Source organism: Carcharhinus amblyrhynchos, chromosome 1, assembly GCF_965287045.1.
Source record: "Carcharhinus amblyrhynchos chromosome 1, sCarAmb.v2.hapA, whole genome shotgun sequence".
NCBI lineage: Eukaryota > Metazoa > Chordata > Chondrichthyes > Carcharhiniformes > Carcharhinidae > Carcharhinus > Carcharhinus amblyrhynchos.
In genome coordinates this window covers 116,868,776-116,884,884 of record NC_137324.1, presented here as the reverse complement: position 1 = coordinate 116,884,884, position 16,109 = coordinate 116,868,776, and the positions used below count along the sequence as shown (strand labels likewise).

The following is a 16,109-nucleotide window of genomic DNA, read 5'->3' as shown; positions in this document are numbered from 1 at the left end:
GATTCGCAAAAGTTACAAATAAATTTCTTCATGCAGCAGTTCTCGTTTAACACTATTAGTTTGCAACTTGGTACAAGTTATCATCAGGGAATACTTCACTGTGACTCCTTGAATAAAGCGAATGAGAACTGTCACATTCCTTGTCTCTGTTGCTATGGTAATCCATTACAATGCTCTAAGTCCTATGCTTAGAATTGGGAAGCAGAGGGATATAATTTAAAGTTTATTTATTAGTCACAATAATGCTTACATTAACATTGCAATGAAGTTACTGTGAAATTCTCCTAGTCGCCACACTCCGGCGCCTGTTCAGATCAATGAACCTAACCAGTATGTCTTTCAGAGGAAACCAGAGAAAGCCCACACAGACACAGGGAGAATGCGCAAACTCCACACAGAATATGACCCAAGTCACGGATCAAACCCAAGTCCCTGGCGTTGTGAGGCAGTAGAGCTAACCATGTGCCACCATGCTGCCCCACCGATCTACTGTGTGAAAAAGAGCCACGGTAGACTTGACAAGAAACATTCTTCTTCTCCAAGGCTACAGAGCCATCCTGTCACTTCTTGTCCAGACCAGGGAGAACCCTAGGAAGATGCTCGTGACTTGCATTCTCCTGGTGTCTTCTACAAAGTGCCCAATATGTGGAGTCAGCACACTTACTTTTTTTGGCTGAATACTTCAGAGAATTTCAGAAATAAATGTTGCCAAAGTGTTAATGAAGTCTTTACAAATGAGTTTAAATATTGGTCCAGTGATTGCCTTTTTCCTTCAGCATGGATGATATCTAGGGGATACCATGCAGATGACTTTGACGGAGGGTACACATTGAACAGGCAGCAGTCCAGATACCTGTTCGATGTAGCCCACCAGAGGCCTGGACCATTTTCATAGCCATGTCTTTCTGAAGTAGTGAGTTGTCAGTGACGAATGAGTTCTGGAAACCCAGCGGCTCCTTCGTGGAGCTGAGCTGTCAGAAGATCATTAATGTAGGTAGGTCAGGTTGATTGGGCATGAGAATTGATGGTTTGTCAGGAGGCAATGAAGAGCAAAGTTAGGAGGATTTTGTGGAGGCATGGGATAACTGTTCTCAAAAGAAAATCCTCCACAAAACATTATTTTGCCATTTCTGAGTGGCCTCCAACAATCTCCAGGGATGTTAGTTTGCCCAACTATTGCTCAGGACTTGCAGGCAGAATCTGGGAGCCATGCATTTATCTTTTTCCAAATATTGATTGGAACCTTTATAGGTCGAATAGTTCGGATGGGACACTTTTTGTATAATGTGTGCAGGAGAGTTTCCTGACACAATATGTGGATAAGCCGACAAGAGGTGGGGCCACATTGGACTTGGTACTGGGTAATGAATCGGGTCAAGTGTTAGATTTGTTTGTGGGAGAGCACTTTGGAGATAGTGAACACAATTCGGTGTCCTTCATTATTGCAATGGGGAGGGATAGGGTCATGCGACAGGACAAGGTTTATAATTGGGGAAGGGGAAATTATGATGCGATTAGGCAAGAACTAGGGAGCATAAGATGGGAGCAGAAACTGTCAGGTATGAGCACAAATGAAAGGTGAGGCTTTTTCAAGGAACAAATACTGCGTGTCCTTGATAGGTATGTCCCTGGCAGGCAGGAAGGAAATGGCCAAGTGAGGGAACCATGGTTCACAAAGGAGGTTGAATGTCTTGTTAAGAGGGAAAAGGAAGCATTTGTAAGGATGAAAAAACAAGGTTCAGCTGGGTCACTTGAGGGTTACAAGGTAGCTAGGAATAAGTTAAAGAAAGGGCCTAGGAGAGGTAGGAGGGGGCATGAGAAGTCCTTGGTGGGTCAGATAAAAGAAAACCCCAAGACTTTTTACTCTTATGTGTGACATAAAAGAATGACCAGGGTGTAGTTAGGGCCAGTCAAGGATAGTAGTGGGAACTTGTGCATAGAGTGAGAGGAGATAGGTGAGGTGTTGAATGAATACTTTTCTTCAGTGTTCACTAAGGAGAGGGGCCATGTTTCTGAGGATGAGTACGTGATACAGGCTGATAGGATGGAGGAGGTAGATATTCTGAGAGAAGATGTATAAGCAATTTTGAAAAACCTGAGGGTTGATAAGTCCCCTGGGCCAGATGGGATACATCCTCGGGAGGCAAGGGATGAGATTGTGGAGCCTTTAGCTTTGATCTTTGGGTCCTCACTGTCCATGGGGATACTGCCAGAGGACTGGAGAGTGGCAAATGTTGTTCCTCTCTTCAAGAAAGGAAATGGGAATGACCTTGGTAATTATAGGCTAATTAGTCTTACTTCAGTGGTTGGTAAGTTAATGGAAAGGGTCCTGAGAGATAGGATTTATGACCATTTGGAAAGATGCTGTTTAATTCGGAAAAGTCAGCACGGTTTCATGAGGGGTAAGTTCTGCCTCACAAATTTGATTGAATTCTTTGACGAGGTAACTAAGTGTGTGAACAAAGGTAGAGCAATTTATGTCATATACGTGGATTTTAGAAAGGCATTTGACAAGGTTCCCCATGGTAGGCTCATGAAGAAGATAAAGATGTGTGGGGTAGAAGGAAATTTGGCCGATTGGATAGTAACTGGCTGTATCATAGAAGACAGAGGGTGGTGGTGGAAGGAAAATTTTCAGACTGGAGGCCAGTTACCAGCAGAGTACCACAGGAGTCAGTGCTGGGTCCTCTGGTATTTGTGATTTTTATCAATGACTTGGAAGAGGAGGCTGAAGGGTGGGTTAGTAAATTTGCTGACGACACCAAGATTGGTGGAGTAGTGGATGAGGTGGAGGGCTCTTGCAGGCTGCAAAGAGACAATGATAGGATGCAGAGCTGGGCCAAAAAGCGGCAGATGGAGTTTAACCCTGATAAATGTGGGGTAATTCATTTTGGTAGGAAAATCTTGAATGCAGGTTACAGGGTCAACGGCAGGGTTCTAAGGAATGTGGAGGAACAGAGAGATCTTGGGGTTCATATCCACAGATCTCTGAAGGTTGCCACTCAAGTGGATAGAGCCGTGAAGAAGGCTTGTAGTGTGTTAGCCTTTATTAACAGGGGGTTTGAGGTTAAGAGCCATACGGTCATGCTGCAACTATACCGGACGTTGGTGAGACCACATTTGGAATATTGTGTTCAGTTCTGGTCACCTCACTATAAGAAGGATATGGAAGCATTGGAGAGAGTGCAGAGGAGATTTACCAGGATGCTGCCTGGTTTGGAGGGTAGGTCTTATGAGGAAACGTTGAGGGAGCTGGGGCTTTTCTCTTTAGAGCGGAGGAGGATGAAAGGCGACTTAATAGAGGTTTATAAGATGACGAGAGGGATTGATAGAGTGAATGTGCAGAGACTATTTCCTTGGATGGATGTAGCTGTTACTAGGGGGCATAACTATAAGGTTCATGGTGGGAGATATAAGAGGGATGTCCGAGGTAATTCTTTACCCAGAGAGTGATTGGGGTGTGGAATGCACTGCCTGCTGTGATAGTGGAGTCAGACACTTTAGGAACTTTCAAGCGGTTATTAGATAGGCACATGGAGCACACCAGAACGATAGGGAGAAGATAGCTTGATCTTGGGATTAGACATAGCTCAGCAAAACACTGAGGGCTGAAGGGCCTGTAATGTGCTGTAATGTTCTATGTTCCATGTAAAATTTTATCATGGTTCTACCACTGGGTTCTGATTACCTTCTTCTCAGTCTGACCATCCATTCTGGCAGCGGGTGGGCTTCAAGCAGGAATAAAGTGATGAGTTCTTTGTAGAGATTTTAGACTCTCTGCCACCTCAATCCCAACAGAAAACGAGCAAAATGGCAACGAAAGTCACTCCCAAAATGTTCTCTTGCACCCCTCTATAAATGTGTACTGATGTCAAACTGATCGATGACTGTCTGAACAATAAATTAGGCATCATTGACTGGATAATAAACCAGATAATCGCTAGTGCACATAGTTTCTTGAAAATAAATGATCCAGAAATCCATATCCCCTTCCAAGCTCATGCACACATGACTGATTTAAAAATCCTTCTGAAAATGAGAAGCTATATAAAAAAAAGAGTATTCAGTAGTCGGAAGGTTAAGGTAGATTAAGGTTGGGGGGTGGGGGGGTGGTTCTGGGTGGGGGTGACAGTTTGGATAACAGATCTCAGACTCGAGACTACAGTACATAGGCAACACAGATGTGATAATAGATCATCTTCCAAATGTCTGCACTTTGAATAATTACCAGGCGTGCTGTGTGCTGCAGGAACAAATGTTCTGTTCCAGCACAAAGGGCATCCAGTCTCCAAACCATTATTCATTTCTGGTGAGTAAAATAAGCCGATTGTACTTGAAAAGTTAATGGATTGAATATTTGAAATTCTTCTGCTGAAATGAACCCCGTACTGTACATTTTCTGGTAATTTGCAAGAAAGACTATTAAATCTTGTCCTAGCTGTGACTGGTCAGTCAGTTACTGGTTAGTGCACTCCTAAGTTATGTGAAGTGGAAATGCGAATGTCAGCCAAATTTTACAAAATCAATCTCAGAAACATTACCAGAATCCATGTCTAAAGCCTAAAAGAATCAACCAATTCATCATTGTAGGGATAAATGCTTAGTTTTCTCTTTTGTTTATGTTTTTCATTTGATTGCCATGTTTTGCAACAAATGTTTGTATGACTAGCATGAGGAAACAGCAAGTGGTTTCCACTGTTTAAAATTGCATGTTTGAAAAGTAATTTGACTTTCTGTACAAATTTTCACTGATCCCTTCCGGAAAATCAGTGTCAACGAATTGTGCAATAATAAAAAACACTGAATTTCTTTCAAACATCTCAAAGACAAAGTAAACCAGAATAAACTATCCCAGACATCACTGACGAGATCTCTTATTACTGTGGTGACTGTCCCTATAAAGGACAAAGTAAGGGTTACATGTCCCAAGGAACCAACTGAGGAGCAGGGTGGGGGGTTCAATCACCTTGGTGACTTGGGTTTCTGTTCTAGAACCTTCTGGGAAACTGATCTGCAGCCCTGAGGCTGCAAGCCTCTATATTATCGTTAGATGCAAAGTGATGTTGCAGTTGTTATTTATCTAACTGGCGAACAGGAATTATTACAACTACCATTAACAATAAGAAGCAATAGAAAATATATCTTAATTAAACAGCCATTTGTTGAGTCTACTAATATAAGTATTAAGTTCAGTAGAAAATGTAAAAAGGATTCACTGTGAAATTGTTTTAAGGCAAAAGTAAAGGTCAGAAGTAAAGGTCAAGGTTTTGCCCAAAACTTTACGTTTATTTATTAGTGTCACAAATGGCTTACATTAACACTGCAATGAGGTTACTGTGAAAATCCCCTAGTTGCTACACTCCAGTGTCTTTTCGGGTACACTGAGGGAGAATTTAGCATAGCCAATACATCTAACATTTTTTGGATTGTCGGAGGGAACTGGAACACCTGGAGGAAACCCCTGCTGACACTGGGAGAACATGCAAACTCTACATGAAGTCCCAAGCTGGGAATCAAACCTGGGTCCCTGGCACCGTGAGGCAGCAGTGCTAACCACTGTGCCATCATCCGCCCGCTCTCAAGCTGGTGTTTCTTGATGTTATCAAAAGCATAGTAGTAATGAATGTAATGTATATTTTTGTCATCTTCCTGCTTAAAAACTCACATAATTTCATTTTATTGTGTTCTAATCACGATGCATTAATTATTTTGTTTGTTCTTTACAACCCAGGGAAAACAATGCGGACATAGATAACAGGTACACTTAACCAAAATGCTTAAAGACAGGAAGGATTCAATCCAAAAAGGCTTCCATTGACAGAGCAGCCAGCTGCCTCATGTTCTCCAACCAATAGGCAAAACATGCAGAAGAAAAACAATATCAGGAACTGAAAGCATTTATTATCACCACAGGGAAGCTTTATGATAAAATACACTCATTACATATATACGTAAACATGGCTACCATTTATTTGAACCTTAGATAGAGTTTTCTTGGTGCAGGGCCATAAATAGGCACAGCAGATGAAAAATACAGCATCCACGGATCAGTGCAGAGGTCTGAGCTCAATGAACAGGAATATTCTCCAATTAAATATTAGGAAGACCATGTAGTGGAATTGTGAGCCCCACTCTGTGGCATGTTTTGTGGTGGAGGGCGTTTAATCAGGCAGAGGGTGAAGGGCCCCCAAAAAATAGGAGCAGGCGTAGGCTACATGACCTGTCAAGCCTGCTGCACCATTCAGTACAATTATGGCTGATCCTGAGCTTCAACTCTACTCTCCCACCTGCTCTCCGTATTCCCTTGATTTCCTCAGGGACCAAAAATCTGCCTATCCCAGCCTTAAATGTATTAAACAACGGAGCATCCACAACTCCCTGGGATAGGGAGTGAAAAAGATTCATAACCTCTGAGTGAAGTAATTTCATAGAATCATAGAATCCTTACAGTACAGAGGGAAGCCATTCGGCCCATCAAGTCTGTGCCAACCGCAGCCCACCCAGGTCCTATTTCCGCAACCCCTCACATTTACCCTGCTAATCCCCATGACACTAGGGTCAACTTAGCATGGCCAATCAACCTAATCGGCACATTTTTGGACTGTGGGAGGAAACCGGAGCACCCAGATGAAACACATGTAGATATAAGGAAAATGTGCAAACTCCACACAGACAGTGACCAAGGCCGGAATTGAACCTGGGTCCCTGGCGCTGTGAGGCAATAGTGATTGCCACTGTGCTGTCCACAATTTCTCCTCACCTTAGTCCAAAATGACGGACCCCTTACCCTGAAACTGTGCTCCTGTTTTAGTTTCCCAACCAGTGGAAACAATCTCTCAAGATCTATCCTTTCAGTGCCCCTCAGTTTTGTATGTTTCAGTGAGGTTGTCTCTCATTCCATTAAACTTCAGGTAACATATGTCCAATTTACTCAGCCATTCATTGTAGGACAACACCACCAACCCAAGGACCATTTTAATGAAACAAAAACAGAAAATGCTGGAAAATCTCAGCAGGTCTGACAGCACCTGTGGAGGAAGAAACTATAGTTAACATTGTGAGTCTGTATGACAGATGGGAACAAATGTATAGTAGCTAAATTTGCTGATAACACAAATCATGAAGGGAACACCAAGAGCCTGCAAAGGGATATAGATAGGTTACGTCATTGGGCAAAATAATGAGGGAGTGTAATGTGGGAGAGCATAGACAAGGGTCATGGGTGGAGGGGGGACTCGTAACGTTAAAATGGCGGCGTGGGCTCATTGGGCCGAAGGGCCTGTTTTGTTCTTTGTTCTTTGAAATGTGAGCTTGTCCACTTTAGCAGGAAGAACAGAAAAGCAGAATATTATTAAAATGAGAGAGACTGCAGAATGTGGTGGTAAAGAAGAATCTGGGTGCCCATATAAATGAATTACACAACATTAGCATACAGGTATAATGAGTGCTCGGGAAGGCAAATTGAATGTTGGCCCTCACTACAAGGGGAATGGAGTATAAAAATAGGAAAGTCTTGCTACAGGTGTACAAGGCCTTAGTGAGAATGCATTTTGAGAACTATGTGCAGTATTGGTCTCCTTACTGAAGGAGGGATAGAATTGCATTGGAAGCAAATCAGAGAAGGTTCTCTGAGCTGATTCCTGAGATTAAATGATTGATTTATGAGGTAAGATTAAACAGGTTAGACCTTTACTCATTGGAGTTTGGAACAATATGAGGTGATCTTACTGAAACACCAGAGGTGTGACCTTACCAGCCGTTTATGCCACGATATCACTGCTGTTAAGACAGAATTTGACAACCAAATGTCTGTTCACTGCAGTGTGATGGGAAAATCCCACCAGCGTGAACAGCCATAACATTCTGGCCATAGGATTCTGTGGGAACTTAGTGGATCCTGGCAGTTTGTGTGTCCTTGTGAGGAAGTCAAGATTTAAGGGGCATAATTTAAAAATAAGCAGCCTCCCATCTAAGATGGAGATGAGGAGCATCTTTTCTCTCAAAGGTCATTAGTCTTTGAATTCTCTTCTCCAGAAAGCAGTGGAAACTGGATTATTGAATATGTTCACGGCTGAGTTAACAGATTTTTGACAGTCAAGGGTTACAGGGTGAGGGCGGCAGCAGGAGAGTGGAGTTAAGGCTACAATCAGATTATCCATGATCTTATCGAATGGTAGCACAAGTTCAATGGCCGAATAGCCTTTTTTGAACATATGAATCAGGAGTAGAATGGGATATTTGGCCCCTCAAGCCTGCTCCATCATTCAATAAGGTCAGGGCTGATTGTGGCCTCAACTCCACATTCCTGCCTGTCCTTGATGGCCTTTGACTCACTTTCCAGTCAAGAATCTATCTACCTCTGCTTTAAAAACATTTAATGACCTTGTCTCGACCATTGCAGTAAAAATTGAACAATACACGTAGTAATGCAGTAGCAACGTCCCACACTCCAATTGTATAAATGATCATGGCATTAGTTTTATTCTGTGGAGAAAGTGATGCTTACATATGTTTAATTGCCATTTCCTATCACTGCATGTGTCCTGGTTCTTCTAAGCTAATGCTAACTGTAAATATTTGTTTTCATGCAAACACATTCACTGGCTTGCTACAAAACCCTCCTTGCACTTTTCACTGTAGTAAAACAGCAGTGGCAGAATCATACTGACCTTATTCCCAGCTGCCTGCAGACAACTTCAGCGTCTGCTTCATCCCAGTGGTCATCACACACTGTTCCCCATTGCCCAAAACGATAGACTTCCACACGGCCTTCATATTCAGAATTACCACCCACCAAACGAATCGGAACAAATACAGATGCTAAAATTACACAGAGAGGCACTCAGATGAATAACCTTTGAATTATTATAATTTAGGAACAAATAAAGCGATGCTTGTTTATGCACACATGTACACAAATTGATAAATGAGCTATTTCAGCTATGCATGGATTGTAAGTGGTAAATAAATGAAACATTTTGTATTATTGTTTCCGCTATTAAGTCCATAATGAAGCTGGATGAAAGCTCACTTATCCAAATATTTTCCTGGACTTTGTCATTTAATTTATTTAATGGTACTAATGAATTAATTTTGTATTTGAAAACAAATGGTAACTGAACATTCAAAGCAGCCAGTGTTGACATTTAATGTTAAGGAAGTTCAATTGAACCTAAATTCTAAAGCGCTTAAGATAACTGGGCTCTTACTATTGAAAGGGAAAAGTCTTCTTGTTCTCACTGGGTATACATAGAAAGATGTTTCCAATTTCCAAACACTGTCATCACTCACTTTGTTCTATCCATGATCATAGTATCAGAGAGTAATTTAGGTCCAGTTGTTGTTTTGATCATTGGAATGTTACAGCAGAAAGGGGAAACTTTTCCAAGAGTTTATTGTGACACATCAGTAAAAGAGCTGACACCTTATTTCATTACCTTTGGGAGGATTGCAAGTAACTGCTGCAGCCCGCTTATAGAGGCAGCTACCACGCTGTCTGGTCTCTTTCACACACTCAAATAAACTGTGTTCATCACCTCGACACTGGGCGTTACTCCAATGAACAGGAACCAATACCAATCCAGAAATAGGCATCTGCTCAGCTTTGCCACTTCCCCTGAATAAAATGAAAAGTTACAGAAAGTTACAAACACATAAACAGCCTTTCTAACAGTAGCATCGAAATAGATAGGTACATATCCCCTCAACTTGTCTTAGCTGGGGTGCTTAAGTTTACATATGAATTTTAACCAGTTCTGCTCTCTCAACTTTGGAGTAATATTTAGAATCGTAGGATCCCTACAGTGCAGAAGGAGACAAACCAGCCCATCATGTCTACACCAACTTTCAGTCAGAGCATCTTACCCAGGCCCACCCCTGCTCTATCCCCATAACCCCATGCATTTAATCCCCTTAACTACAAATCTTGGAAAACAACTGGGCAACTTAGCATGGCCAATCCACTTAACCTGCACATCTTTGGCCTGTGGGAGGAAGCCAAAGTACCAGGAAGATGCAGATATGCAGAAAACATGCAGACTCCACACAGTCACCCAAGGCCGGAATTGAACCTGGGTCCTTGCCACTGTGCTGCCCCGTACTGCCCTTTTTCCTTAGGGGTTTCAAAATTCATTAATCCTTTGAGCATGAGCATGTTAGAAACTCAAAATATAGACCCAGCCTGAGAATACCAGGAGTTCTCGAGGAGCTTCGTATGGGCTGAAATTACACAGATCCTTGTAAGGGGCAATCTGATGTACTAACCCTGTTCAACAGGGCCCGTCAGGAGGCTCCTAGCCTGTGACATGGCAATATCCTCAGAAGAAAGAAGAGTTTGCCATGTAAGTATAGATGATGAATGGGATGGATAGGATAGAGGTGGTGAGACTCTTCCCGCTCATAAAGGACAGTAGGACTAGGGGACACAGCCTCAAGATAAAGGGGGGGGGGGGCGGTTTAGAACGGAGTTGAGGAGGAACTTCTTCACTCAAAGGGTGGTGAATCTCTGGAATTCTCTGCCCGTTGAAGTGGTGGAGGCTGCCTCGCTAAATATTTTTAAGACGCGGGTTGATGGGTTTTTGATAGGAGAGGGGATTAAGGGTTATGGGGAGAGGGCAGGAAAGTGGAACTGAGCCACGACAGATCAGCCATGATTTTATTGAATGGCGGGGCAGGCTCGAAGGGCTAGATGGCCTACTTCTGCTCCTATTTCTTATGTTCTTATGAATAAAGGTGGCTAATATATATATACATATATATATATACATATATTTATATATATATATTCTTTCCATGGTGCTATAGTAGTTCTCCATTCATCCCCACAACCAACTCCACCCCATGACCTGGTACATTTCAATGTCACACCCTTGGAGCAGATGCACACCTGAACTGACATAGAGTCATAAAGGTTTACAGAATGGAAACAGGTCATTCGGCCCAATTTGTCCACGTCAATCTTTTTTTTAAACCCCTAAACTAATCCCAATTGCCACATTTGGCCCATATCCCTCTATATCGATCATATGCATGTAACTATCTAAATGCTTTTTAAAATTGTACTGGCCTCTACTATCACTTCTGGCAGTTTGTTCCAGACACTCACCACCCTCTGTGTGAAAAATGAATTGCCTCTATGGACACTTCTGTATCTCTCCCCTCTCACCTTAAACCTATGCCCTCTAGTTTTAGACTCCCCTACCTTTGGGAAAAGATATTGACTATCTAGCTGATCTGTGCCCCTCATTATTTTATAGATCTCTATGAGCTCACCCCTCAGCCTCCTGTGCTCCAGAGAAAAAAGTGCCAGTTTACCCAGCCTCTCCTTATAACTCAATCCATCAAGTCACAGTAGCATCCCAGTAAATCTTTTCTGTACACTTTCTAGTTTAATTATATCCTTTCTATAATAGGGTGACCAGAATTGCACACAGTATTTCAATTGTGGCCTTAACAATGTCTTGTATAGCTTCAACAAGACGTCCGAACTCCTGTATTCAATGTTCTGACCAATGAAACCAAGCATGCCGAATGCCTTCTTCACCACTCTGTCCACCTGTGACTCCACTTTCAAGGAGCTAGGAACATGTACCCCTACATCTCTTTGCTCTGTAACTCTCCCCAATGCCCTACCATTAACTGAGTAGGTCCTGCCCTGGTTCAATCTATCAAAATGCATCAACTCGCATTTGTCAAATTAAACTCCATCTGCCATTTGTCAGCCCACTGGCCCAATTGATCAAGGTCCCGCTGCAACTGGAGATAAATTTCTTCACTGTGCACTATGCCACCAGTCTTGGTGTCATCTGCAAGCTTACTAACCATGTCCCCTATATTCTCATCCAAATCATGAATATAAATGACAAATAACAGTGGGCCCAGCACTGATTCCTGAGGCACACCGCTGGTCACAGGCCTCCAGTTTGAAAAACAACTCTCTACAACCACCCTCTGGCTTCTGTTAAGAAGCTAATTTTGTATCCATTTAGATACCTCATCCTGGAGCATCCTTCATGTATACTTAAACTGGGTAATATCCCTGTGGCCTTCCAAGCAGCAGAGGTCATCAGCAGACAGATTGCAGCATTCAATCAAATATCAAAGGCCAACAGGTTTTGGACCCTAATGAAAATGCTTCAAACTGTTCTAGATATTTATTTTTTGAGTTACAGGATTTGTTTTACAAGGAAATGCTTAATACTTTAATTAGAATTCTCAATCCCATGAATTAACATTGTACTTGAATTAAATTTGATTTAGTAAACTGACAAAACACAATAGGGTGTTAATCAGTGCAATTAAAATATGAAGATGGAGCTTCAATGGCCTCTAAACCCCCAGTATGGCTTTCACACCTGGTCTATGCTAGTGAAAACCAGTAGTGATTCTCACAGGGCTTGCACTGCGCCTGAGGACCGGAAGATCCAAGGAGCTGGGAGAATCCAGCATCAAACGAGCTGTGCATGTTTAAATGTGTCTTTAAATATGCTAATTGGCCTCAGGTTTTGCACTATCAGAAAGGAACAGGATGATTGCAAACTATTTGGCGCCGGGCACGAAATCTGTATTTAGGCCTGCACAGCATTTTCAGAGATTGACACAACTTGCACCAAGCACAGCGAGGCCAGAAAATCACCCCGATTGTCTTTTATCCTGACAAGAGTATGCAGACACACAGGACTTTACTGCCTTATCCTGTTACACGCTGAAAATCAGGACTGTCTAAATTTTTTTGATGGTATTCGTTCACCAGTCTGCTCTGATGTTGGAACGAGGGAGGCCATAGTTTGATTGTTTGTGGGTCTTCTTTTTCCCATTGAGGAGTATGCTGATTTGTATGATATGAGGGTTGTGTGGAATTTACCTGATTTTTTTTGTATGCTGTTATCCCTGCATTTATACTATACTCTTGGTATCCGTCACTTTATTTTTTATATCAGATGAGTAGCGCTATAGCAGGACAGTGGAGAGTTGGTTTGGTACAAAGATGGCTAATATGGCCTTATAAGTCCTCATTGTGGGCGAGGAGAATCTACCGTTAGAGCTATTGGGATCGTGTTTTTTTCCTTTGTAAATTGTTGTTCTGGGATTTTGGAACCTTTACTCGTTTCCTGAGAAAGTACAGATCAATCACGAATCCTGGAAAAAACAAAGTTCTTTTCTTTTTGTTGTTGGTATCTCGGGTATTGTTGAAGTGGGAGATTTATGTTCTGGGGCATGCCAGGATGTAGCTGACTAATCCTTGGATATCTAGCCTTGTTAGGCTGGATTTCTATTTTGATTTGGCTGTACAGGTAGTTGTTTCCTGGATTATTTGGCTCATGGAATGTACAGTGGGGAGATTATCCATTTGTTGGAGTTTCTCTGATGTGGGGAAATGGATCAAATCACTTAACGGTTTGTAAATGGATCCCCTGCTATGCTTAGAGAAAGGGGTAGTTTGCTTTGTTCAGTGTATAAGAGTGAACCCTGTTTCAATCACATGACCACTGGTTTATTACTTCTGATGCCCATCCAATCCAGTTTGGATAGTGGAGACCATCATGACGCAACAAGAAGTTGATCATGGCCATTGAGTTTCGATTTTCCTTATTTCCCAGTATGAAATATGGGAGACAGGTATGTTGGATACTTCATAGTCTTTAGGTGTTGGCCAGTCCATGTGTGAATTCCAGATTGCTCTGAGGTATCTTCACCAACGTAATACTGTCTACAATCCAAATGCCAAACATTACATGATGTGCAGCACCACTTTAACAGCTTGTTTGTTTTTCATTTTTTAATTGGCTTAAAGTTCATAATATGAAATGCTTGTACAGGGCATGACACAAGGAAAGAAAGGGATATGGAAATGTATTGCAGGATTAGTGGGAAAGAAATTGTACCTCACAATATCCACAAGTTAAAATAAATTGTTGCAGCTGGATCGAGCAGATAAAAAATGTGGCCAGTTTCAGAATTAATTTTTATAACAAGCATGTAGCTTGTTATATTTCAGCCATTCTTTACCAAACAGTACAAGAGAAATGGCACAAAATGCTAAAATAATGAAGTGATTTTGTTCCAAGATAATTTTGTTTCTATCTCACGATGTGAAACATCCTTCTATCCTGTCAGATCCATAGGGATCCTTAATTAATCCCATCAGAGCAGAACATGCAACAGTGATGAAATGCAAATAAGCACAAAATAAATGCAAAGGCTGACACCTTCTGCAAATCAATGATTTATGTCCTCAATTAAATAGAACCAGGAACGGTAGAAAAATCTGGATTTTAGACTTTCTGTAGTCTAATGTTTGGTCTGTTAAGGCAGAAGCTTCGATAATTTGGCTTTGTTAGAGGGAGGTCTTGCCTTACGAATCTGGTGGAATTCTTTGAGGAGGTGACAAAAACGGTTGACGATGGGAGAGCCGTTGATGTCATCTACATGGATTTCAGTAAGGCGTTTGACAAAGTTCCTCATGGTAGGCTGGTAGAAAAGGTTAAGGCGCATGGGATACGAGGCCAGGTAGCTAGGTGGATTGAGAACTGGCTGGGTAATAGGAGACAGAGGGTAGTTGTGGAGGGGACCTTGTCGGGCTGGAGGCCAGTGACCAGTGGTGTGCCGCAGGGCTCAGTACTGGGACCTCTCCTCTTTGTAGTCTACATAAATGACTTGGAAGAGAGCGTAGGTGGTGTGATCAGCAAGTTTGCTGATGACACCAAGATGGCAGGGTTGGCGGGTACTGAACTGGATTGTCAGGTGATACAACAGGATATAGATAGGTTGGTGCATTGGGCAGATAGGTGGCAGATGGAATTTAATCCTGACAAATGCGAGGTGATGCATTTTGGAAGGAATAATGCAGAGAGGAGCTATGTGATAAAAGGTAGACAGATTAGGAGTATAGACATACAGAGGGACCTGGGAGTGCAGGTTCACAAATCCATGACGGTTGCGTCACAAGTGGAGAAGGTTGTTAGGAAGGTGTATGGAATGTTAGCCTTTATAGGAAGGGGTATAGAGTATAAAAGCTGCCGTCTAATGCTTCAGTTGTACAGAACGTTGGTTAGACCACATTTGGAGTACTGCGTCCAGTTCTGGTCACCTTACTACCGGAAGGACGTGGAGTCTCTGGAAAGGGTGCAGAGGAGGTTTACCAGGATGTTGCCTGGCATGGAGGGGCTGGGTTACGAGGAAAGGTTGGAGAAACTGGGACTTTTCTCCTTGGAAAGACGGAGATTGAGGGGGGACATGATAGAGGTATATAAGATACTGAAGGGAATAGATAGTCAATAGTGAGAGACTGCTCCCTAGACTGGGTACAAACACGAGAGGTCATGATTTAAGGGTGAGGGGGGAGAGGTATAATTTGGAAGTGAGAGGAAGGTTCTTTACGCAGAGAGTTGTGGGGGTATGGAACGCGCTACCGAAGTAGGGTGGTGGAGGCAGGAACGTTGGACTCGTTTAAGGTTCAGTTAGATAGACACATGAGTGAAACGAAGATGGAGGGTTATGGTAGGGGCTATTAAATAAGGTTAGAACCTCAGGAGACACCGGAAAAGCAGGCTTGTAAGATTAACGTTTTTGTCTTTTTATTCCGCAGGTGGAGGTCCACCTCGTGTCAAACGAGGGGCATGCACACGGTGGGTCGTGCGTGGGCTGCTCTTGGAAGTTCCGGGAGTGGCCTAGTACTTCGTGTCGGTGTGTGTGCTTGATCCTGGACCGGTAGACGGGCGCCGCAACAGCTCGGTGACTAGCACTGCGAGCTGTGCAGATACATGGATTTGGGCCTGTGTCTGTGGGAGTTTGCGCATTCTCCCTGTGGTTGCGTGGGTTTCCTCCGGGCGCTCCGGTTTCCTCCCACACCCCAAAGATGTGCTCTTAGGCTGATTGGTTTTACCAAATTGACACTATTCTCCCCTGAATCTGGCTAAGTTAGGGGTTCCATTCGTAGACATGCAGGGTAGAATAGGTGTAGGGTGATGCGGCGGCACGGGCTCGTTGGGCCGAAGGGCCTGTTTCCCGTGCTGGGTTGTTCTTTGTTCTTTGTTCTTTGTTAATTTCTTCGTTTCCATAGTCTCAGTCCTCATTCCCTTATGCAGAAGGAGCACTTTACTTTGGTGGGA

At 42.8% G+C, this 16,109-nt stretch overlaps 1 protein-coding gene across 1 annotated transcript in view; it reads right to left on the bottom strand.

Moving 5' to 3' along the window:
- Positions 1 to 16,109, bottom strand: part of prss12 (serine protease 12) — a 130,830-nt gene that overhangs the window by 71,797 nt on the left and 42,924 nt on the right. The window contains exons 3-4 of the mRNA XM_080199217.1: positions 9,438 to 9,616; positions 8,670 to 8,820 (exon numbers count right to left, since the gene is read on the bottom strand). Coding sequence (XP_080055343.1) covers positions 8,670 to 8,820; positions 9,438 to 9,616 — 330 coding nt within the window. The remainder of the gene's footprint in view (positions 1 to 8,669; positions 8,821 to 9,437; positions 9,617 to 16,109) is intronic.